The 23,984-nt window shown below is 44.4% G+C and overlaps 2 protein-coding genes across 13 annotated transcripts in view; both read right to left on the bottom strand.

Annotated features, from left to right (window-relative positions):
- Positions 1-838: 838 nt before the first annotated feature.
- eif5a (eukaryotic translation initiation factor 5A) lies at positions 839-6,490 on the bottom strand. 2 transcript variants are annotated; one of them, XM_034289189.1, is made up of 5 exons: positions 5,759-5,807; positions 4,516-4,703; positions 3,698-3,802; positions 2,570-2,701; positions 839-1,673 (listed from the first exon to the last, which is right to left on the bottom strand). In XM_034289189.1, exons 1-5 carry the CDS (start codon positions 5,790-5,792, stop codon positions 1,608-1,610), a joined length of 525 nt encoding a protein of 174 aa, XP_034145080.1. In that variant the 5' UTR covers positions 5,793-5,807; the 3' UTR covers positions 839-1,607.
- Positions 6,491-13,376: 6,886 nt separating this feature from the next.
- Positions 13,377-23,984, bottom strand: part of tnikb (TRAF2 and NCK interacting kinase b) — a 35,616-nt gene continuing 25,008 nt past the window's right edge. For all 11 annotated transcript variants that reach the window (XM_029116194.2, XM_029116199.2, XM_029116196.2 and 8 more), the window contains 8 exons: positions 23,594-23,764; positions 22,157-22,300; positions 21,837-21,971; positions 21,346-21,446; positions 20,975-21,124; positions 20,261-20,420; positions 17,135-17,274; positions 13,377-15,938 (listed from right to left, as the gene is read on the bottom strand). In XM_029116194.2, the coding sequence (XP_028972027.2) occupies positions 15,855-15,938; positions 17,135-17,274; positions 20,261-20,420; positions 20,975-21,124; positions 21,346-21,446; positions 21,837-21,971; positions 22,157-22,300; positions 23,594-23,764 (1,085 nt within the window). In that variant the 3' untranslated portion in view covers positions 13,377-15,854. The remainder of the gene's footprint in view (positions 15,939-17,134; positions 17,275-20,260; positions 20,421-20,974; positions 21,125-21,345; positions 21,447-21,836; positions 21,972-22,156; positions 22,301-23,593; positions 23,765-23,984) is intronic.

Raw genomic sequence — 23,984 nt, 5'->3', positions numbered from 1 at the left:
ACACCCCGGCTCAAACCCCGGCTCAAACCCAGGCAGTATTGCCCATACACTGCAGGCTAAAGGCTCCATCTTGGTTCAAAAATCAACCAGTGCCACATTCTTAGTTGAGCTTGTGAAGGTTAGTGGCCTTTCACAACCACAAGGAGACTGACCGGTCACCTACAATTCAAAAGTTAAGTGGCTGGAACTCACAGCTTCTTCCTTCCAGACGACCTGTTCAAGCCGGCAGGGGATGACCGAAGACAAGGCGTCGAGAAGTATTGAGGTTCAAGGGGGTAGAGGCTTCCACATGCCCAAAGCCCACCTTCAAACCAGTGCAGTTTGTGCCACATTGCAGATGCACCAAATTGACCAGGGATTAAACGGATCTTCAACACACCCATTGCAACAGTGCCGAGGAACTCAAGTTCAAAGCTCTGGATGCGTCCTTCCCCCACAAACAAATCAGACATTGTTGACAGCGGAAACGCTCACTGTCTAGAGCAAAGAAACACAACCAAGAAAAGCTTTTTCTTTTGACTTTATTTTTTTGCCATCTCCAGTCAGGTGACAAAGGCCTCGAGTGAACAAAATAAGTTTGCAACTCCACCCCCCCCTCCCTCCCCCTGATCGAGCCCCTCATACACACACACCTTACTGCAAACTGCCTTCCAGAACATTCCGGAAGCCCACGCCGCCACACTAACGCCTCACTCTTGACTATTATGGGATGCCCAGGGCAGCTGGGCGGGGCCAGGTTGCCATGGTGACAATAGAGGTAAGCGCACAGGGCTCTCAGCTTTCTAAACAGAGAGAGCGGCATTAACATGAGAAATCACTGAAGTTTGGTTCCATATTGAGCATGTTCTCAAACGTTTTTTTTTGTTGGTTTTTTTTATCTCATAAATCGAAGGGGCTTTGAGATGCCGGGGAGGGACTTAAGACCGCTCGTTAAGTGCTAGCCACCAGCGTCCCTGCGGTTCGAGAGGAAAAGCATCTTGATTTGCCAGAGCAGAGAGGCCATGCTGGGAAGTAGCATTACGGCTGCCGGAGAAGAACAACCTTAAGGGAGTTTGTCAGTAAACGGGGCCAACCTCACCCGGACGGGGCCCCCCCCGCCCCCGCCCCCCCCCAAAGGCGTCAGACCTGCTCTACTCAATCTAAGGAATATAAAAAAATAATCATACAAAAAGCTGGATCCCATCATTATTATTTTAAACATTCAGGAATGTATGTGGCAAGACCAAAAACATCTCGAAGGCAAAAATAAACAGAGGAATGAGGAAGTAGTAAAAAAAAAAAAAAGAAAAGAAAAAAAGATTCTCTATATTTTTTTTAAAGTACTTTTCTTTATATAGTAGATTATGTATAACTAAACAAAACCTCAGTGATCCGGCAGAATGCCACTCTGCACAGCCAGTCAGCCGCGGTAACAGTGGGACAGTCCGACAGCATCGGAGAAAGCGAGAAACCAAAACAAGTGTGAGAAAAAAAAAAAGGAAATAATCACAACAGAAGGATTGAGGTTGTCTGTGAAGGCCGTCGCTTTGGTGACAGAAGAACAAATAAGAATGCTAGAGACTGGTTGTGGGTGGAGTTTGATGCCTGGGCAGCCCAGTCCGGTCTTTCTATTTGCCGGTCATCTGCTTAATGGCCACAGCACACTCCTCCCCCATAGCAGACAGCACAGACACCTGTGGGCAGAAATTATTTGTTGAGGGCAATGTTGAGAACTTCTGGTCATTTACATATCAAATGCACTATGAAATGCCATTAAAGACATGGAGTTGCCAATAATCCCAGTCATGCAGTGTTCACACAGGACTTGCGATACATTTCAGAGCTGCACATCATTTCATTAGTCTGTTTTCACCACTCACATTAGCAGCCAGATAGGCATGTTGTTCTGTACTTCCCTCGCCCACTTAGCTTGGATAGGTTTTTCGCTACAGGCGAGCAAATGATAGACACCTAACACTACGGGAGAGCTCCTCGTTTTAGTCAATGAAGCAAGTCTCAATTGTTTAGTTAGTTCTTCAAAGTAGATAAGTTAGACTTTCTAAAAACCACCTGTTATCTCACTTAAAACAGTCTCTACTCATCGTTGTGCCACAGAGATAGCAGTGTTGTCAAATAATCAACAAAACAAAAGACTTGGTTAAATGCTACAGGTTAAAAAAATAAAAATATCATGGTAGAAGAAAAGTGTGCCATGTAATCATTTTGTCGGCAATCACATCAGATGCGTGTGATCTGATCACTCTGGTGAGACTGTCATCTCCAGGGAGATCTCTGTAGCAAGAACCATTCACACTTACACCACAGATAACAGGCGCAGTGCTGGGTGATCGTCTTGCATTAAAGAATGGTGCTTCTACACATGGTGAAGTCGCCTTGCTTTAGGAACTGTGTTTAATGACAACTGGCCAGGATGAACATGTAAACCAGACACACACAGACCAAGGTAAGGGTTTCAATGACACCTTTCAAAGGGTCTAATATTTCCCAGCCAAAGGTCAGTGAAACCACTGATTCAGTTCTGTCAAGCACCACCCCAGTTAACAGACAGGCATTGCCATGTCAAACTCACCAGGATGTCCTCCTGGGCAGCAAACCTCTGCTCGATCTCCTTGCCAAGCTCAGAATCAGGCACACGCAGATCCTCCCTGACGTCTCCGTTGTCAGCCATGAGGGACATGAATCCGTCGTTGATGTTCAACAGCTGGAGACAAACAGAAACACACGTTTGACCGTCGGGCAAGACATACGAAGGCAAACTCCAGTCAAGCTAAACAGGTAGACAAAGCAACATCCAAAACACTGGGTGAGGAAAACGACCGTGTTAGAGAAAGCATGTTATGCGTTTGTTTTGTCGGCAATCACATCAGATGCGTGTGATCTGATCACTCTGGTGAGACTGTCATCTCCGGGGAGATCTCTGTAGCAAGAACCATTCACACTTACACCACAGATAACAGGCGCAGTGCTGGGTGATTGTCTTGCATTAAAGAACGGTGCTTCAACACATGGGGAAATCGTCAATGCAAGTTGAAAAACATTTACAAACAATGCGTTCTTTGAGTGACGTTCCCACGGAGACTGGCGAGAGAATTACTCTGAACCAATCCTAGGTCAGCGCTGACAGGGCAGATGGACAAAAGCTGGTCCCCACTAAAAGAAACAATCCATTGTCATCGGAACAGCAGCATTATGAACCCCGGAGACTGCAGAATGAAGTAGGACAGAACTAGGAAGGCCCCTATTAACCAGGTTCAGGCCCAAGCAAAAGGCCTACATACAGGTAACAGTACTACAAATTTGAAATCCCAACCAGTAAACAAAGGGTTCCCCTGGAGGCCTCTTTCTGCAGTACAACTCCCTGAACACATCTCTTGATAAGGCGACGTCATGTCGATGAGAGCCAGGGGTTCCGGTCAGGCTGACCTTGGGGCACTGGCCAATAGGGTTTAGCCACCTCACTGGTGATACAGGCAAGGCCAGGAGAACGGGGGCAGTGGCAGACCCAACTACTCCACGACCACCACCGGGACAGCGTGGAAACCCTGTGACCCAACCAAACGACAGGCCAGTCTAACCTCAACGCCTTTCACTTAGAAAATACCCACAAGCCCCTGGCATTGTTCTAACGGCGCAAGAACAAACATGGGATAAGAGCACCTGCGACACGAGCCGCGGGACACATGGAAGCCTGACTGACCTGGAACTCGTTCCTCTTGATGTGCGGAACATCCATGTTGTGGGTAGAAGGACACATGTCCTCGTACTTCTTGTTGGTGAAAATGTCGATGCCCACCATATTAACCTAGAGAGAGGAAGGGCACAAACATCCATTAAGCAAGCAAGTTGAAAGAATAAGAGCAAATTTTACAATCCAGACCGGTATTTATTGATGAACGACCACATATTTAAACCTAATGTCACTTCTGCTAAATTCACCAAAGACTGACAATAACAGACGGAGCATTTAAGGATGGACACGGGGAGTGTGTGTGTGTGTGTTTGTATACGTGTGTGTGTGTGTGAGACGAGCCACTCGCATCAGCGGGGGAATCGAGTGGCGTAAACTGCAGGAAACCAAGATCAAAACCAACCCAGAGATGACGACAAAGCAAACTGCTCAACTACACTACATACAGGGGACACCAACCAACCTCAATTTAAAACAAAATTGATTCTGAACCCCAGCCACCCAGAACCAAACTTGGCAGTTCTTGGCCATCGGCTGACATTGGACACCCCAGCGCAGGCTCGGGTGGCCGTAAGCAGAGACGCCGACTTCACTTCTTGGTTGCTCGTTCATCGCCCCAAACCTAATACCATAATTGTAATCCTGTCGTACATTGGATCAGTGAGCTCAGTAAACTTACTAAGCCCCCCCACCCCCCTTGTTTGTACACCAGTGAAGGAACGCACATGGCCAACTCATTGGTACTGGTCAGACTGAGCTGTCTCATCCACGTTGAACGGCTACAGCCGCCACCTCGCTCAACTTCAGGGGCGTATCAGTCCACCTACCTTGGCGTGACCGTGCTTTCCGGTCTTGGAAGTGGACATCTCCACAATTTTGCAGGGGCGTCCCTTGAGCACCACATAGCCGTTCTTCCGCAGGGCAGAGCACTGCATGGGAATGGTGGCGGAGGCGCCAGACTCTCCAGTGGTGAAGTCGAGTTCGGGGTCTGCCATGGTGCGGTGGATCAGGGGCACTGTGGAGGACATGGGTGAACGGTCACGGCATCGCCTGTCGAACGGAAGTACAGCTTGTGCCTAACGACTGACTATTAAAGTACCAAGATAGACAATTGTGAAAGACCCCAACACTTAATAGAATATTTAGGAATAGTTTCGGATATGTTAAAACCTTTGGTTGCAGAAATATCAAAATTGCAGCCACCCCTTACAAAGGTACCTTTAACAGTATGCATTTTTATTCTAGCCAGGAACACCAAATCTGATTCAATTTGATTCATCATGACCAGATAAGCTTTCAATTATTGGAATTGGCCATTCATGTCTAGGGCTAAAACAAAATTGGGTGCTATCGGAGAAAGCGAAGACATGGAGTCTGGAACCAAAGCAATACATTTATTCAATTTCACAAAACTATACGCCCGTGGTTCGCGGGGGCTACGTCATAGCCAACATGCGGAGGATGACAACGTGGGAATGACGGTCGCCCCGGCATGCGTGGACCGCTAGCAGACAACATGACCGCGAATACCAACGTCTATCTCCACAAATCACAAAATGACTGGATAACCGCCCGACCCATGTCTGGTTAACGATCATCCACACGGCCCACGCCCTGTCCACGTGTCTCAGTTTGGCCTGCACCTTCGTTTTTGAAGCAGAAACAGCAGCAGCTCACCTCGCGATAAACCTGCCGCATAATTCTAGTGTCCTGTTTAATAACGGTGCAGGCTGTCCCGAAGAGCTATTAGCCGACATGACAAATTTTGACAACAACTTCATCGGGTTTTAAGTAGAATAGTTACTGTTATCAGCGTTAACCCAAACGATACCGTTAAGTCAACTTCAGCTCAGACAATAAGTTCGGCTAGGTTAGCAGAAGAGGCTAACAATAAGCTAGCAATTCGTCCGGGCCCGGCCTACACAAAGGAGGCTAGTTATTGTAAAATGAACAAGTTTGGGAATACTTACAGATTAACAAAACTTTAAAGACATAGCATACCACAGCTAAACCAATAAACGACTAATTGGATTTTACACTGTGACTGACCCGACAATTAGCCAACATTACCCAGGTGAAAGAAATGTTCGCTTGCTAGCATCATGACAATTCCATGCCGTTAGCGGAAACCTAAACGTGCGGGTGTAATTTCAAAGAGTTTTGGAATGTAATCAAAGCCAAAATATTACATATGTTACGTCAGCTCATTGTATTAAAGTACGACACATAGCTAATTAGCTAGAAACTCGCCATCTGCGAACGTTAGTGATCACCAACACATTTGTTTCTATACTTAGTGTAGCTGCTAGCCAATTACCGAACGAACGATTACCTAAACAAAATGGTTTGTCTACACGAATTGAGATTTTCAGAAAATGACAACTAATTTGATTCATATGACACATTTTAGATGTTTGTATTGACAAATGGTATAATGACAAGGTGGTTAATTAGCTAGCCTATCGGAGTTGTAAACATTCACCTAGTTTAGCTAACTAGGCAAGTAGCATGGCTAACAAGACATGACTAGCAACTTCCAGACAGAGCGCGGAAGGCCTCATGCTTTTTTTCATTAGAACCGATGATACAGAAACGTGAAACATGGGACCCACAGATCGCGGAGTAGACCTACACTGTGCAAACAAACTGAATTTCGAGCTTTTTATGTCTCTTTCGACTAACACAATGCAAAATGAATATGCCAAGTCAAAAATAAACTGACACAGAACTACTAAAAGTTATATATATCTCCCGTGAACATAAGCACGCGCCATGCAACACCTACCTTCCAAGAAAAAGAGGAACGGGACTGCGCACGCGCGACCAACTTTACTGCGGCATCCGTAGAGGGAGGGACATTTATATGATTTCCGGTTTAAGCGGTAGTCCCGGGTAGTACGGTGTCTGAACGATGTCTCGTAGATACTCCCAGCAAAACACGTCTATTGCATGTGATAGCCCTAACATATTTTAGTATCTTATATCATTCTGACATACGATAGAAACGTTTTTGGGAGGAAGAACGTTTTAAATTGCTTATAACAAGCTATTTTATGACACAGTTGTAATGAAAAGGGGCATTTTAGTCCCATTGTAGATCTACGCAATATGCCTCTTGTTAGCTGAGATACTCGCTGTTGTATGAGTGCAGACTGAAGCGCTAACTTTAGTTTTTCGAACATATTGACGGATTTCATCCCAAAAAGTATTTTTTTTGGCTGTTTGTGTGTGTGTTCGACATTCTGCACACTAATCGCTCAAATTTAGTATATTCAGCTAGTTTCCTTTGGGACCCTAAGAACTATGAAATGCTGGGCTGACCTGCTGAATGAGCAGCCTAAGTGACTCCTGTACTCGTGGCCCCAGGCCTTTAAAAATATATGTCCTCCTAAAGCAGCTAATTACACACAAAATAACTGTCCTGTCTGTGTTGATGTTGTCCTGACTGAATGTCACTCCCGTTCTTGCATGAATCCTACTGGATTATATACATTTGGGAGGACAGCACATTACTGACATGAGAACATTTTCTAGTAAAGCTATAAAAATGCATCTTCCAATTTCATAATTGGTGTAGGACATGTCTCCCTGCTAATTCCACAATTTTGGCTAGTAATACAGTTATTTAGGATGCAGACCTGACAAGGTTTTTCTTACAGATCCTGATCTCAAAGGAAAACCCATTATAGAAATCCTCTCCTTTAAACTAAGAGGTTGAAGCAACATGCAGCTATCCTGTTGATGTCCCTCCATTTCACACCTTCAAAGTCTGATCATGCTATTCAGATACAGACAACAAGTGTCTAACACAAATACGCCTGAAACTAATAATTCTCATAGTAAAAAATAACTTTTAACAAGGTCATTCTTTCTCAAAAGCAAATATTTTAATTTAAATAGAGAATTGTTTACTAAAATCAGACTTTTATTTAGAGAATATATATAAACCTCCCCACTACAATTTGCAATCATAATTTATTTCATTAATATAGTTATAATATTTTTCTTTAATAAAATAATATAAAAAGCACATAACGATTTTAAATATATGTATGCTCTGAGTTATGGGATTTACACAAAGAGATTGTCAAACTTATATTGAGATTTGCAAAGAAAGGGAAGGCTTTTATCCTTGCTAAAACCACATAAAAACTGAAAAATCATTGTCTGGATTGTTCCATCATTCACATCAAGGGTCGGTTGGTTGAATGGTGTCCTTCAAGTGATACATAGAAGATATTTCGATGTTGGAGTTCCTCTTTACTTGAACCTTTGGGACTGAATATAACCTTCATTCCTTGTGGGAGGGAACAGGTTGCGACTCCAGAGGAAAGACGCATTGCGAATGGGTAACAGTGATAACATTCACAAACACGCCTGATAAGGCCCTGTCAGACAACCATTCAGAAAGTTCCCAGGCGAGTGCACACTCACCTGACCGCTACCACCTTGAGCCGTGGCTTTGACTTCCACAACCCCAGAAGTATGGACGCCGCTTGGGAATCACACCGGTCATACATCGTTCATGAGTAATGAGGCTCACAATGAAGGGGCAAAATCTGGACGGTGGTCGTAAACAGGGAGGGGCGGCAATGGAAGGAGGTCAAACCCTTCATTTCGTGCACTGTAGGCACAAAAGACGAACAGGACGGGGCGCAACCTTCGAAGCCACCGACTGCAAACGGTGCACAGAAGGGATGGACCGAAAACATTTGTGGGCTTCCGACATGCTGGGCCCCAATGCCAGGAACAAAAAGGACGCTGTGGGCCTGGTGAAGGCGCATTCATCCAACCCCGAAATGATTGAATGGGGCCTCACATAGTGCGTGGTACAAGACCAGGCGCCGTCACAAGTCCAAAATGCCACGCCGAGGTGGCTGCAGGGACAATATCAAACGTAGCAAAACAACGGCTACACCCCAGAACTCTGCCAGGTGAGCAAGCACATCTGCAACTAAGCTAGACCTCAAGCGGACAAATTTCAGTCAAAAATTGGATAGGACTCTCCGGGACAGTCCTTGATTGGTTCAGATCTTATCTAGATGGCTGGAGTTACTTTGTCACCATTGGTAATCATGAATCTGATAGGGTGGTTATGACATGCGGAATTCCACAAGGATCAGTTCTTGGACCGCTTCTGTTCAGTCTCTATATGCTACCTCTGGGCCAAATTCCTCAGAACAACAACATGATCTACCATAGCTATGCCGATGACACTCAAATATATATGGCTCTCGAGCCATATGACAACAGCTCAATAGACTCTCTGTGTCACTTTATAGGGAACATAAATACCTGGATGAACCAAAATTGTCTACAATTAAACCAAGATAAAACAGAGATTATTGTGTTTGGCAACAAAAAGAACAAGTATTAGTAAAGAGCTGGATTCTCAGGCCCTTAAAACCAGAGATCAAGTGTGTAATCGTGGTGTTCTAATAGACTCAGATCTCCCATTTAACAGTCATATCAAAGCAGTCACCAAAACAGCATTACATCATCTTAAACATATAGCCAGATTCAAAGGCTTGGTGTCCCAAAAAGAACAAGCGAAGCTCATCCATGCTTATATCTAGTAGGATTGACTACTGTAATGGCCTCTAAACTGGACACCCCAAAAAGACAGCTGCAGCTCATTCAAAATTATCCTGCTAGAATGTTAACCAGGACCAAGAGCACATCACCCCAGTTCTCAAATCTTTGCATTGGCTACTTGTCAGTTACAGAATAGATTTTAAAGTGGTGCTTTTAGTTTATAAATCTCTGACTGTTTTAGAACCCGAATACATTTCTGATATGTTTGAAGAATATAAACCGAGCTGGGCACTTAGATTCATGAACACAGGTCAGCTAGTAGAGCCCAACTAAACATGGAGAAGCTGTTATGCTGTACACAACTGGAATAAACTACCAGAAGATCTTAGACGTGCCCCAAACGTATACATTTTTTAAACCAGGTTAAAAACACTGCCTGTGACTGAGTACTTAAACTTAACCGCATTGTTTAGCCTTACAGTTTTTACAGCTTCCTATGTTTTTATCCCGTTTTTATTCTTTTTAATATTTTCTTATTTTATTTTTTATTATGATGTTATCTTGATGTTCTCATTTGAGTATTTGTTTTTATGCTATTGTATTTTTATATTTTCTATTTTTCTTTGTAATGCACACCTTTATTGCTTCTATGAATTGTGCTCTATAAATACACTTGCTTGCTAGAGGGACCGCGTTGAGGAAGCCAGAGCGGCCTGAATCATCGCAACCACATTCAAGGGGAAGCCCCTGTCCTACATATAAGCCCACTCAGGGGCTGGCCCTGCCATTCTCACCTTTATTAGCCGGGCAGCCGACTGTTGGACCCAAACCAGGTTCCTGGCACCACTTGAAATGAATGGCTGCTCAGGGGAATGACGCACAGATCTCACTCCCAGGACCGAAGATGTCAAAAAAGGGTCCAGAACCTGGGCCTGGTCAAGCAGTGGATGAGATCTATGACTGGGAATGCATAAAGGAGAGTCTGTGGCCACTGGCATGAACATGTCCACCCACAGAGCAGCACTCACATCTCCCGCAAACAAACAGCGTCAGTGTGCTTTCCCTGGCAAGGCAAAAGAGAAACCCGGGGGGAGAGGTACTGTGGTGCTGGACCGGCCCACATCTATGACTGCCCAAGAGTGGTGACGGCCACAGGCGGAACTCTCTACCAGATCCACTCTGGGCCCCTGGAGAGTGGATGTGACATAATTAGAGAGTACACTGCCACCTACTGGCGGTATTCCGCTAGTGTAGCCAATTGCCTGAACATGCCACAACAAGACAAATAGGGGACAGATGGACACTGGTCATCACCTAATGGTCACCTGAGGCCTCTAAGGGAATAACACCTGTTGTATTTTGTCTTAATCATTGTACATAAACTGTATGTGTAAATGTATCCGCAGGGCCCAGCTGTAAGAGACTTTGATTTCACTATCTGTTCCTTAATATAAAGGTATTACAATGGTGGTAGCTGGGCCCATGTCTGATAACAAAAGCACCAAACCGCATCGGGGAGACAGCAAAAGGGGCACCCAGTGAGTGCGATGAGCCCGGCGGAGCGGCAAAATCCCTGGGGGGGAATCCTTTCCAACCTGAGGAAGTCACCAATGCCCTCTCCAATGACCCGAACAAAACCCATAAATATCTGTCTTTGGGGCAGATCTGCCTCCAGGGAATGTTTGCGGAAGTAAAACTCCCAACTTTCTGTCCAGAGTGGGTATATTCATTAAAACAAATAATTATGTATTAGGAAAAAAAAGTAGATTTTTCATAATATTACCTACTAATTCATATTCTAGGCCAGGACTAAAATCTGCATGAAACAGCACTTTTTATTCACAACAAACCTTTCAGTCGTAAATTTACTTTCAAGTTATTTTACCAAGTCAGTATTCTAAAATAAACATTGTAATCTACTGCAAAGACCTGGGAGCAAAAGCTTTACACCACGATCACAGTACCGTTTCTTTTCTGACCTGCTGTAACATGTAACAATGACAAAATGTGTAGAATTGCAGGAAATTACATTTAAAATGGAAATAGTTTTCCTTCTGTCCTACAGAAAAAACATCTATATTCTTGTATTTCTTTTGGTGAATGTTTGTACAATTGCCAAAAACTGTCTTCCACATGGCTGAGGACAGTCCTGGTGAACTGTACTTGAATGAGACAACGTCTTGGTGTTGACACTGCTCTCCTCATAGTAGTAATTTCTATTGGATTGGATGTCTAGATATTGAATTACACAAGAAACAGTATGATAATTGAGTTGCCTAGGGTAATCAACTCCCTGCCCATGTAGCGAACAACAGAGTTGTAATTTTAATTTATCAGGCTACTCCAAGGTGGAGTATGGGGTTTTTGAAGTTATGAAAGAGACTACAGAGACAAGGCGTATCTACCTCAAACATATCTGCCTCAAGCAGCCTGCTCGCCTTTGGACAACAAATCCCGTTGTTAGCCCAGAGATTAGATTAGTTTGCTGACAATTCATTTTTATTTTTTTGAACATATTAGCACCCCCAGGGAGGTGAACAGGAAAACAGATCCAACTGAAACTCCCTCTGCTGGTGATTGGCTGAATGTGTAATCCTAAAAAAGGTGGGTTGTGTTTGGTTCATTGCCATATAGTATTGTCAGTTTTTATTAATAACACAGGGCTGGCGTTCAACAGTACCAGAGAGCACACTATGAAAATGAGCTTGAAGAGTACAGCGACACAAATAACGTCTAGAAACAAGCCAATTCAAATCATATTTTTGGAAAATATATATTTAGAATATTTAATATGTGATTTTTATTTCAGAATCTAAACCGACATCCTACTGAAGAGCACACTAACAAGGAGTATAATGACAACAACAAAATGGAACGTAACCACAGCTACTATCAAGAACGCTTCACAGATTATAGGGGTTTATTGTTTTTAGGGCTTACAATGTCATAACTAACTTCTATTTCATTGTTTGCGGAACAAATGTAGTACTTTACTTCCGCCCAATTCAGATTTTACAAGAATGTCCAGAGTGACCAAAGAAACCAAATATACTACACAGCGCTTCAGTGCTACAGAGCTTACCCTGAATATAGGGCCATGGCAACTATGTTTTCATGATAACAGAATGTGTTGTAAACATAAAAAATTAAAAAAGTAATTCACACTAAGTTCACGTTTAACTGATTTTATTTAAGAAAGAAACAGCACATCTTCTATGCATGTTGTCATCTGGAAACATGTAATGTGTGAGAGTAGGCTACATGGAAAGTCATAAAATGCACCCAAAGTCACATTAATGAATCACCATTAACAATCACATCTATCCATGCTCACCTTCAGCCCTGTACCCCACCTGCCTGTGTGTCGGTCATGGGGACACAGAAAAGCAACAGAAGACTGGTGAAGTCAGTAGCTAGCTCTCTTTATTGCTCTTAAGGAAGCTAGAATCCAGTGTGCAGATACCATATAAACCTTCCCTTATAATCAATAAACATTTAGCCAAATTCTACAAACTAATTAAAACAAACATTTGTAATGTGCAAACCTTAGAGACCCCCCCCCCTCACAAAAAATAATTATCTATGAGCATGACAACCGCTGTCCATTCTGCATCTCCCTGCACCTGCCTCTACATACACAGTCAGAACAGAACACTGGATAACTGCTACCAGAGAGGTGACTGAAGTGGGCCGGCACTGACTGGTTCTGGTACCAGTACGCCCAAAATAAAATAAGTACCAGCATCTTGTTCATTCCCCTTCAAACACACACTACAGGTTATGGAGTTGAAGCAAACATAGTCGTCTACTGTAAAGACCATTCTACCGTGACAAGCCATCAACCATACAGGGCAGACCACCATACAGGGCAGACCACCATACAGGGCAGTCCACCATACAGGGCAGTCCACCATACAGGGCAGTCTACCATACAGGGCAGTCCACCATACAGGGCAGTCCACCATACAGGGCAGTCCACCATACAGGGCAGTCCACCATACAGGGCAGTCCACCATACAGGGCAGTCTACCATACAGGGCAGTCCACCATACAGGGCAGTCCACCATACAGAGCAGACCACCATACAGAGCAGACCACCATACAGAGCAGACCACCATACAGGGCAGACCACCATACAGGGCAGTCTACCATACAGGGCAAACCACCCAATAGGGCAGTCCAACTTGCTAGATCACACAGCTAATCCCATTGAGACAGCCTCAGTGACAAATCTACATGCAGAACTAATAACAGACGTTTCTGCAGAAGAAAAGTGATTAGCAAACAAGAGAAAAATCATACGGCCCCTCAGCAGAGCAGGATTTCATCCCATGTTTAGTATGTTAGTGTGTGTGTGTGTGTGTGTATGTGTCAGACATCATGCGACCCAGAGCGTGACGTAATGCTGCTGTGTATTTTACATGTCAGTCACAGACATCGATACAATGTAAAGTGAAGCAGTACAGGACGCCTCTGTGATCATAATCGAGTGTTGTTACAACGTTACATCGTGGAGTTACCACTCTGGGTATTGGTTATTGATCCCAGTGATTCAACACTCATTCTTGCACACGTGTTCACAGTCTCATACTAATAAAAATTGAAATACAAATTATATCACGATAAAAACACGTTTTAGAAATCCCTAAAACCATTTTCTCTATTCTGTAGAAAGTGATGGAAGCCGTATTGTATAAACATAATGGCTGTGTTTCTCTAAACGATTAGGTATTATCACAATGAAATGCTTTATTCATATTTCCCCTACTGTGTTTTGGGAGTCAGCTCCCTTTTCACCAAACTATAACTCTGCCCTGTTCATAGATCTGACAGAACTAGACAGGTGAAAGCAAGCTGCCTGCCGACATGTCCAAGCACCTGTCGGTCATGCTCATATTTCTCTAGTTATTTCAGATCTATGATGACTAATGTGGTAAGGGATTTGTGGATGGAATTGGCTCATTTTGATTAGCCTTTAATTACAGACAAACTCAACCACGATCTGAATCAGGAACCAGACCTTAAAAAACATTTTGACTTCCAACTTAATATGGTTAGGAGTAGCAATAGTAGAATGCCCAATGTACTATTAAAATAAACGTTGTGCATGGGCAATCTTCCTCAAATTTCTTTGAAATCTCTGTACATTTCCAGTTGATCAGCTAGCAGATGTTAGGTAGTTAAGTCATCATCTAAATAACGACCAGCTCATGTGGACTCGTCCAGGACTAATAACCATGTGTAAAATTAGGCAAATGGTGTAGACTTGCAGGAATTTGGCTAAAAACTGTAACTACTTTATTTCTCCCAAAAAATAATGGTCCGAACAGCTTAGGGTCACATGGGTGCCAAAGTTGGAAATTGTTACTACTCCGATATAGGCAATATCCCTCAAGATGTTTTCCGTTTAGGCAGCCTGTGACCGGTCATTCTCAGTGAACAGTTGAGTAGCCACATTTTATGACACACAGCTCCACATCAGTAGTCTATAATGACTGGTTCAGTACGCGCAGACACCCATCTTTTCTTCCACCAACTACCTTGACATGGCTCAGTCACACCCAGTGTCCTCAAAGATTAAAGGTGATTAAACCCTAATGGTGGACTGTGGTCGTTCTACCTGGCCGTGCATTTAAACCAACCCAGTCTAAGGTACTGACTGACGCGGACATTCTGGAAACGTCATCGGTTCCACGGTCACACCTAGTCAGTTATTGCCTTAGTCCAGAAGTCAGAAGCGAATGGGCGTGTTACTATGCAAATATAAAGGACAATGTGAGCGGACGACATGGAGCGATAGAGAGGTAGAGTGCATGAGAAAGTCTGACAAACGTCTCTGTCCATCTCTTCACCTCTCTGTCTCTCTCTCTCTCTCAATCCCGAAGACACATCGAACAGACACCGCGTTTACAGGAGGAAGATGAACTAAAACTCAAGACTGCCCCCTTCTCTCAGAATGTTGTTCGGTCTTACTACCAGAGCGTCAGATTAGAGAAGCAGGTCTGTTTTGGATCTTAGAATGTGTATTTACAGATGTGGAATAGATGAAAAGTCAAACAGAGCAGTCACAGAGAGGGAGCGTGGCTGACATTGAAGAGTGGCACACACACGCCAACAGCATCATATATTCTGTGACCACTGGGGACATTATTTGTATTTTCTTTCAAGTGCTCCTGTAGTCATGAATCTATCCTCAGCATGTAAATCCACACAGGTCAGAGATCCTTGACCCCATGAGGGGAACTAGCCTAGCACGTCCCGAAAACACCCACTGAAAATAAAACACCTGGAACAAACATGGAAGCTACGTCCATAATGGCACCCTATTCCATAACTGGCTAAAGGTATTGTACTAGTGAGAACAAGGTGATGCTCGGGAGTGAGCCTGAGAGAAACTAAATGCACCATAGAGAGGGAAAGAGTTGTCCGTGTGTGAGCCTGAGAGACGCCGTTCCTCTCCGTGTCCTCTGGTGATTGACGATGCTACTACAACCGTCGGAGAGACAACTTCCTCCTCCCGTCTTCGCAGGAGCTCCGCGTTTACCTGTCTGTCTCAGTTCTCCTCGTCCCTCCATCCTGACTACTGGGTAAGGGAGATACAGTGTGGAGGGAGGATGGCGAGGAGGTGGGGTTACCAGTTCATCATGGAGCTGCGGTTCAGGGTCATGAAGAAGACTTGACTACTGCCGCCGGAACGCACAGAGGCGAAAAACACCTGCAAAAAGCAGCATGGCAGGAGATGTTGTGGAAAGTCTGAGACCTGATGCATTCTTACTGTTTAAAGGACTGAGTCCCATTGTTTGGATGTGAGAATGAATGAGTTACTAGTTAGAGATGCTGAGAGGGATTTGGTATTTGTCCTAGGGGGGCATCCTTGACCAGCATCTTTGACCGGCACCAGTGGATTAGATGGTTACTCTGTGTGTGTGTGTGTGTGTGTGTGTGTGTGTGTGAGTGAAAGTGTTGAGTGTATACTGTGTGTGTGTGTGTGTGTGTGTGTGTGTGTGTGTAAATGCATTGAGCAATGAGTGTATACTGTGTGTGTAAATGTGTTGAGTGTTGAGTGTATACTGTGTGTGTGTGTGTGTGTGTGTGTAAATGCATTGAGCAATGAGTGTATACTGTGTGTGTAAATGTGTTGATTGTTGAGTGTATACTGTGTGTATTATAAATGCGTTGAGTGTATACTGTGTATGTAAATGCGTTGAGCGTTGAGTGTATACTGTGTGTATTATAAATGCGTTGAGTGTATACTGTGTGTTTTAAAAATGCGTTGTGTATACTGTGTGTGCAAATGTTTTGAACATTTAGTGTATACTGTGTGTGTGGGTGTAAATGCGTAGTGCGTTGAGTGTATACTGTGTGTGTGTGTGTGTGTGTGCGTGTAAATGCATTGAGCGTTGAGTGTATACTGTGTGTATTATAAATGCGTTGAGTATACTGTGTGTGTGCAAATGTTTTTAACATTTAGTGTATACTGTGTGTGTGTGTAAATGCGTTGTGCGTTGAGTGTATACTGTGTGTGTGTGTAAATGCGTTGTGTTTATACTGTGTGTGTGTGTGTAAATGCGTTGTCCGTTGAGTGTATACTGTGTGTATTATAAATGCGTTGTGTATACTGTGTGTGTGTGTGTGTGTGTGTGTGTGTGTGTAAATGTTTTGAACATTTAGTGTATACTGTGTGTGTGTGTGTGTAAATGCGTTGTGTTTATACTGTGTGTGTGTGTGTAAATGTGTTGTGCGTTGAGTGTATAGTGTGTGTGTGTGTGTGTGTGTAAATGCGTTGTGCGTTGAGTGAATACTGTGTGTGTGTAAATGCGTTGTGCGTTGAGTGTATACTGTGTGTGTGTGTAAATGTGTTGTGCGTTGAGTGTATACTGTGTGTGTGTGTAAATGTGTTGGCGCTTTTACCTTGTCGTTCCTCTCTGACAGGAACTTCAGTCGCTGAGCTCGCTTGTGCATGAAAACTCCGTCGAGGTGTCCCGTCTCCACGGAGCGGATCTCAATGGCCTTCTCTCCCCAGCCCATGATCTGATTGGAGTGGATGTAGGCTGGGGGCGGGACAGGGACACACACAGACAGGGGGGATTGGACAGGAGAGCACTCACTCAAACTACAGTCACAGATCACGACCCTAAGCCACACCTCTGGGAGGAAATCATTGCAGCAGTTTCTGTTTTCTGAACGACGGATACAAACTCGGGTGACGCTAACAGGAGAGACGCCCAGAGTTATTGGGGGAATTGCCAAAGGTGACTGTGGAAGTAATTTGAAGGTCTAGTGGTTTAAAATGCATGTCAGCCTGTTGGCATAGGGATGGGCCTAAGCCGTGGTTCTGTAAGGTACTGATGACTATGACTGGGAGGGTGGTTACAGCAAGACCACACTGATGATGCTGGGATGTTTAACCAGTTCTGTCATTCAGCTCCTGGAGTGTGGGTGTCAACAGTGTGTGTGTGTGTGTGTGTGTGTGTGTATGAGCAGGGGTGGGAAGGCCTTCAAAGGAGCGCGATATAGGCAGCTCCTTGGACTAAGTACAGTTTAAAAACAACACAAGGTCACAGTGTTTCAGACTGAGACAGAACTAGTCGGATGAAAGCAGTCAGACAGACGCAATAAGCTGAAGGTTGACAGAAGAGTGGAAGGACAGGAGAAGTATAAATCGGATCTAAATCAATATCAGATCCATTTTAGGATTGAAGCAACCTGATCCTGGTTTCTCCATCTCTGCCTAACCCTGAGCGGTGTTGCATAGTTAAAGATGTGATGTTAATAAGCCTGAATCTACTACAGTCTAATACCTGAGCTGGGCTTGATTTAGCTCGGAATGTACGGTTTTGGTGCTACTCAAACTGTACCAAGCAAACTATATCAATCACAGCACAAAAGTATTTGAAAGTAGGAGATATTTCACATAAAGAAAAACAATGTATTTGACACATATGCATAGAAGGACAAACAGAAAATGAAACCATCCCAAAGTAGGACAGGTAGATATATCCACAATGTTTCAGTATTATAAAGTGGTACATGTAGATATATCCACAATGTTTCAGTATTATGAAGTGGTACATGTAGATATATCCACAATGTTTCAGTATTATGAAGTGGTACATGTAGATATATCCACAATGTTTCAGTATTATGAAGTGGTACATGTAGATATATCCTCAATGTTTCAGTATTATGAAGTGGTACATGTAGATATATCCACAATGATTAAGTAATATGAAGTGGTACATGTAGATATATCCTCAGTGTTTCAGTATTATGAAGTGGTACATGTAGATATATCCTCAGTGTTTCAGTATTATAAAGTGGTACATGTAGATATATCCTCAGTGTTTCAGAATTATGAAGTGGTACATGTAGATATATCCTCAGTGTTTCAGTATTATAAAGTGGTACATGTAGATATATCCTCAGTGTTTCAGTATTATAAAGTGGTACATGTAGATATATCCTCAGTGTTTCAGTATTATAAAGTGGTACATGTAGATATATCCTCAGTGTTTCAGTATTATAAAGTGGTACATGTAGATATATCCTCAGTGTTTCAGTATTATAAAGTGGTACATGTAGATATATCCTCAGTGTTTCAGTATTATAAAGTGGTACATGTAGATATATCCTCAGTGTTTCAGTATTATAAAGTGGTACATGTAGATATATCCTCAGTGTTTCAGTATTATAAAGTGGTACATGTAGATATATCCTCAGTGTTTCAGTATTATGAAGTGGTACATGTAGATATATCCTCAGTGTTTCAGTATTATAAAGTGGTACATGTAGATATATCCTCAGTGTTTCAGTATTATAAAGTGGTACATGTAGATATATCCTCAGTGTTTCAGTATTATAAAGTGGTACATGTAGATATATCCTCAGTGTTTCAGTATTATAAAGTGGTACATGTAGATATATCCTCAGTGTTTCAGTATTATAAAGTGGTACATGTAGATATATCCTCAGTGTTTCAGTATTATAAAGTGGTACATGTAGATATATCCTCAGTGTTTCAGTATTATAAAGTGGTACATGTAGATATATCCTCAGTGTTTCAGTATTATAAAGTGGTACATGTAGATATATCCTCAGTGTTTCAGTATTATAAAGTGGTACATGTAGATATATCCTCAGTGTTTCAGTATTATAAAGTGGTACATGTAGATATATCCTCAGGGTTTCAGTATTATAAAGTGGTACATGTAGATATATCCTCAGGGTTTCAGAATTATAAAGTGGTACAGGTAGATATATCCTCAGTGTTTCAGTATTATAAAGTGGTACATGTAGATATATCCTCAGTGTTTCAGTATTATAAAGTGGTACATTCCGGGTTGGGGAAGATGCAGGTTGAGTGTCTGTTTACGTGTAGTAATATATGATGTGGAAGGGATACGCTTGATAAGGTTAGAGTTGGATTAGGAGCAGAGTTTCTGGTTTGAGTAGATGCTGGGTTTGGAGTCGATGCAGACAGAGTCAAAGCAGAGGTTGGAGTTGATTCACAGGTTGGAGTTTGAATCAAAGCACAGGTTGGAGTCAAACTGAGATTGGAGTTGATTCACAGGTTTGAGTCAATGCAGACTTTGGAGTTGGTGATGGACCATAGGTTGGAGTTGAAGCAGAGCTTAGAGTTGAAGCAGAGCTTAGAGTTGAAGCAGAGCTTAGAGTTGAAGCAGAGCTTAGAGTTGAAGCAGAGCTTAGAGTTGAAGCAGAGCTTAGAGTTGAAGCAGAGCTTAGAGTTGAAGCAGAGCTTAGAGTTGAAGCAGAGCTTAGAGTTGAAGCAGACGTTGGTGTCGGTGATGAAGCAGAGGTTGAGGTCAAGACTGGAGGAGGTGTTCGGGGTTGAAAAGTGAGGCGCAGCCCTACTGGAGGAGGGCGTGAGCAGGGGAGGAGAGCGGTGCATTTTGTGACACAGTGAGAGTGCACAGAAGTGTTTACGGGGGCGGGGGGTGCGCCGTGAGAGGCGTGGAGAGGTTTACGGGGGTTGTGTGTGTGTGTGTGTGAATACAGGCTGATGTGTGTGTTACCTACCAACAGAGGTGGGCATCTCTCCCCACTGCAGCACCACGTCTTTCGTGATGCGCCCATAGGTGTTGACATACACGCCCTCGTCCTCATAACACAGCAGCATCTCCATCCCGTCGGTCCGCGGCAGCACCACGATGGCATGGGGCGTCACCTGACTCTGAATCTGCCGGGGGGCGATAGATACCACACAGTGGAGGGGTGCAGCGGGTTTGGGGGGGGGGGGGGGGGGGGCTGGTGTCAGCCGGGGCGGAACCCGGAGCACCGCCCTGGCAGCTCCTCTGACCGGCGTTTCTCAAATTCCCGTTTTTTCCCTCCGTCCCTTCATTCCAACCCTCCCTCGGCCCCCCTGGCCCACCCCCAAAACCCCAACCCCACCGCCCACTGTGGGAGGAGAAACTGCTGCAACAATGGAATCTCCCGCTACGTCAGCCACACAGTCACCATGGCAACACATGGTGCAAACAAAAAAAACAAAAAAACTGTACACTGTGCAGGCAGGAAGTGTGAAATCTGCTGCGGTAATCTGCATGGTTGGGACATCTTGATTCATCCACCGTCTTTGGTAAGGTTACCATTTCAGAGGGGTGGCAACATCTCGCCACCAGAGAAAGCAGATATTAGGTGTCCTTCTCTCACCCTGCTTGTGCATGCACACAGACACACACAGACACACACAGACACACACAGACACACACAGACACACACAGACAGCCTTACGTGGGAGGGGACGTAGATATCGTAAGGGTTGCCAGAGTCAACATCAATGACATGGAACCCAACACTGGAGCCATAGATGACCTTCAGCCTCTGACCTTCCTCCACAGTGAGGTCAACGAGCTGGGGGCGGTGCTGCAGGTCAGTGAACGACTGATGGGTGGACGAAGAGAACAAAAAGACACCGGGGAACAGACGGAGAGTAGAGATGGACATTTTTAGTAAGATGCCGTGATCCCTGATGTATGGAGAGCCATCTGCTACAAAATGACTTCAGCGGGAGGAGTTGGGAGCTACATAATGCTAGAAGACGGAATTAAAGTGTGTGTGTGTGTGTGTGTGTGTCTCTGTGTCGGTGTTTATGTGTGTGTTACCTTGAAGGCCATGAACTTGTGGTAGGGCTTGGGTGCCCAGGCGTAGATCTCCACTGAGTTCTTCAGAGCGATGACCAGAAACTTGATCCTCTCATACTTCACTGGAAACAACAAAGGAGTCAGTCACTCACTGAGACCTGCATTAGTAATCCGTCGTGACATTGGTGATGTGGTGCCATAAGACAAGCCAGGTTTAAACTTCACCGGTTCAAACCATGTGTGAATGGGTCTCCCACTTCACACATGCACACACAGGCACAGCATTACACGCACGCACACACATATCCATACACATCCACAGCCATACACATCCACAGCCATACACATCCACAGCCATACACATCCACAGCCACCGCCATACACATCCACCGTCATACACATCCACCGTCATACACATCCACCGCCATACACATCCACCGCCATACACATCCACAGTCATACACATCCACAGTCATACACATCCACAGTCATACACATCCAGTGTTTCATACCGACTTTGTAGTGCACACAGCCCTCCAACTCTCCTACAGTAATCCAACCCTGCTTCTTCTCCACCTCTGGGTCATTGTGTAATATCCTGTTCCTCAGCCAGGACAGGTAGTACACACGCAGCTTGTTCTTCTTCCCTGGAGGAGGAGAAAGATGGGAGGAGTGGGAGGGATAGGTCTGTAAAGTCATTTTTTAAAAAAGATCTAATTTGCACAAAGCAATGTTAAGTCAGCCTTTTTAAGCCAGTCAAAACCACGAAGTCAACAGCAGAATCACACCAGGTACAAGTTCTTGGTAAGCTTTGGTAAAGTGCTGGTCCTACCTGATATGGTGACTAGGACATTGAGTCCCTCCAGAACATCCATCTGTTGGAAGCGTCGGCGGCTGATCAGGTTGTAGACTTTCCCCTGACCGCTGCGGTCCAGCAACATCAGACCATTCTCCGTTCCAACTAGCAAGTTCACACCTAAAGACACACGCACGCACGCACGCACGCACGCACGCACGCACAGACGCACGCACGCACAGACGCACGCACAGATGCACACACTTGCTTATTATAAATAAAAAGTGAGTAGTGATGTATATAAACATATATATACACACATAGATAGACAAAATTAACAGTGCAAATGAAGTATGTTCTTTTGGCTAAAAGTCTGTATTTGTAGAAAAACGTATGAAAATGTGTCAGCGTGCTCCTAAGAGCCATTCCAGATAATAGGGTCTGGTAAATAACTCAAATATATCTGGGAGACCAGGTTTCGAATCCTGACCCCAAACACACTGTCATAGCTACAAAGTCTATTTTAGGCCCAAGAACTGGAAAGTCTTGACTGGCCAAGACAAATACCCAATCTGAATCCAAGTCAGAAGTTCTTTCACATGCTGAACACTAGACTGGAAGCAAAATAGGCCCGAAACATGAAAGAACTGAATACGGCTGCAGTACAGGCCTGGCAGAGCATCACCAGAGAACATACCCAGTACAGGCCTGGCAGAGCATCACCAGAGAAGATACCCAGTACAGGCCTGGCAGAGCATCACCAGAGAAGATACCCAGTACAGGCCTGGCAGAGCATCACCAGAGAAGATACCCAGTACAGGCCTGGCAGAGCATCACCAGAGAAGATACCCAGTACAGACATGGCAGAGCATCACCAGAGAAGATACCCAGTACAGACCTGGCAGAGCATCACCAGAGAAGATACCCAGTACAGGCCTGGCAGAGCATCACCAGAGAAGATACCCAGTACAGGCCTGGCAGAGCATCACCAGAGAAGATACCCAGTACAGACCTGGCAGAGCATCACCAGAGAAGATACCCAGTACAGACCTGGCAGAGCATCACCAGAGAAGATACCCAGTACAGGCCTGGCAGAGCATCACCAGAGAAGATACCCAGTACAGACCTGGCAGAGCATCACCAGAGAAGATACCCAGTACAGACCTGGCAGAGCATCACCAGAGAAGATACCCAGTACAGACCTGGCAGAGCATCACCAGAGAAGATACCCAGTACAGGCCTGGCAGAGCATCACCAGGGAAGATACCCAGTACAGGCCTGGCAGAGCATCACCAGGGAAGATACTCAAATATATTGACGTCACAGTTTTGTTTAAGTCTCTCACACCAGAGGATATTATATGTAATATATAGTATAAGTCTCACCCCAGAGCGAGACCCCAGAGTGAGACTTATGCTATGGGTATAAGTCTCACTCTGATCTTACATTGAATGTGTAAATTAGGTGTCTCACCCCAGAGGGCAGCGCACAGGATCTCAGAGTTGAAGCGTTTCTTGTATTTGCGGATCTCTGGCGTGTCGCTGTGAGGTCGAATGTTGGTTGGGTTCACGTTGACCACGCTGATCTTTCTGGCCTCGTTCAGTCGGGCCTGCTCATGCAGTAGCAACTCATTTGGAAAGAGGGCTGCAAAGGACAGGACAATATCAGGCCAACATTCACAAGCGCCTTTCAAACTTTTAACAACCCCAGGACAACCACAATACTATTTTCAGATGGGCTCCCGGGAACAGAGCGGCATTAGTCACTGCCTCGCAGAAAAGCTGCACCACTGCATCCAAAACATCCAGGTGCCTTGTAGGTGGTGAGGCTAACGGTCTCAGCTCTGTCTCCGGGTTCGTGGAGT

The sequence above is a fragment of the Esox lucius genome, chromosome 21 (assembly GCF_011004845.1).
Source record: "Esox lucius isolate fEsoLuc1 chromosome 21, fEsoLuc1.pri, whole genome shotgun sequence".
Classification (NCBI taxonomy): domain Eukaryota; kingdom Metazoa; phylum Chordata; class Actinopteri; order Esociformes; family Esocidae; genus Esox; species Esox lucius.
This window is presented reverse-complemented; position numbering and strand designations above follow the sequence as displayed.

Bases quoted from the DNA above. Each gene is read 5' to 3' on its own strand.
- eif5a (XM_034289189.1), bottom strand. From the start codon at position 5,792: ATGATGCTAGCAAGCGAACATTTCTTTCACCTGG. The intron at 4,704-5,758 runs GTAATGTTGGCT...TGTCCTCCACAG, and splicing joins CGAACATTTCTTTCACCTGG to TGCCCCTGATCCACCGCACC. The intron at 1,674-2,569 runs GTGAGTTTGACA...TTCTGCCCACAG, and splicing joins CTGCCCAGGAGGACATCCTG to GTGTCTGTGCTGTCTGCTAT.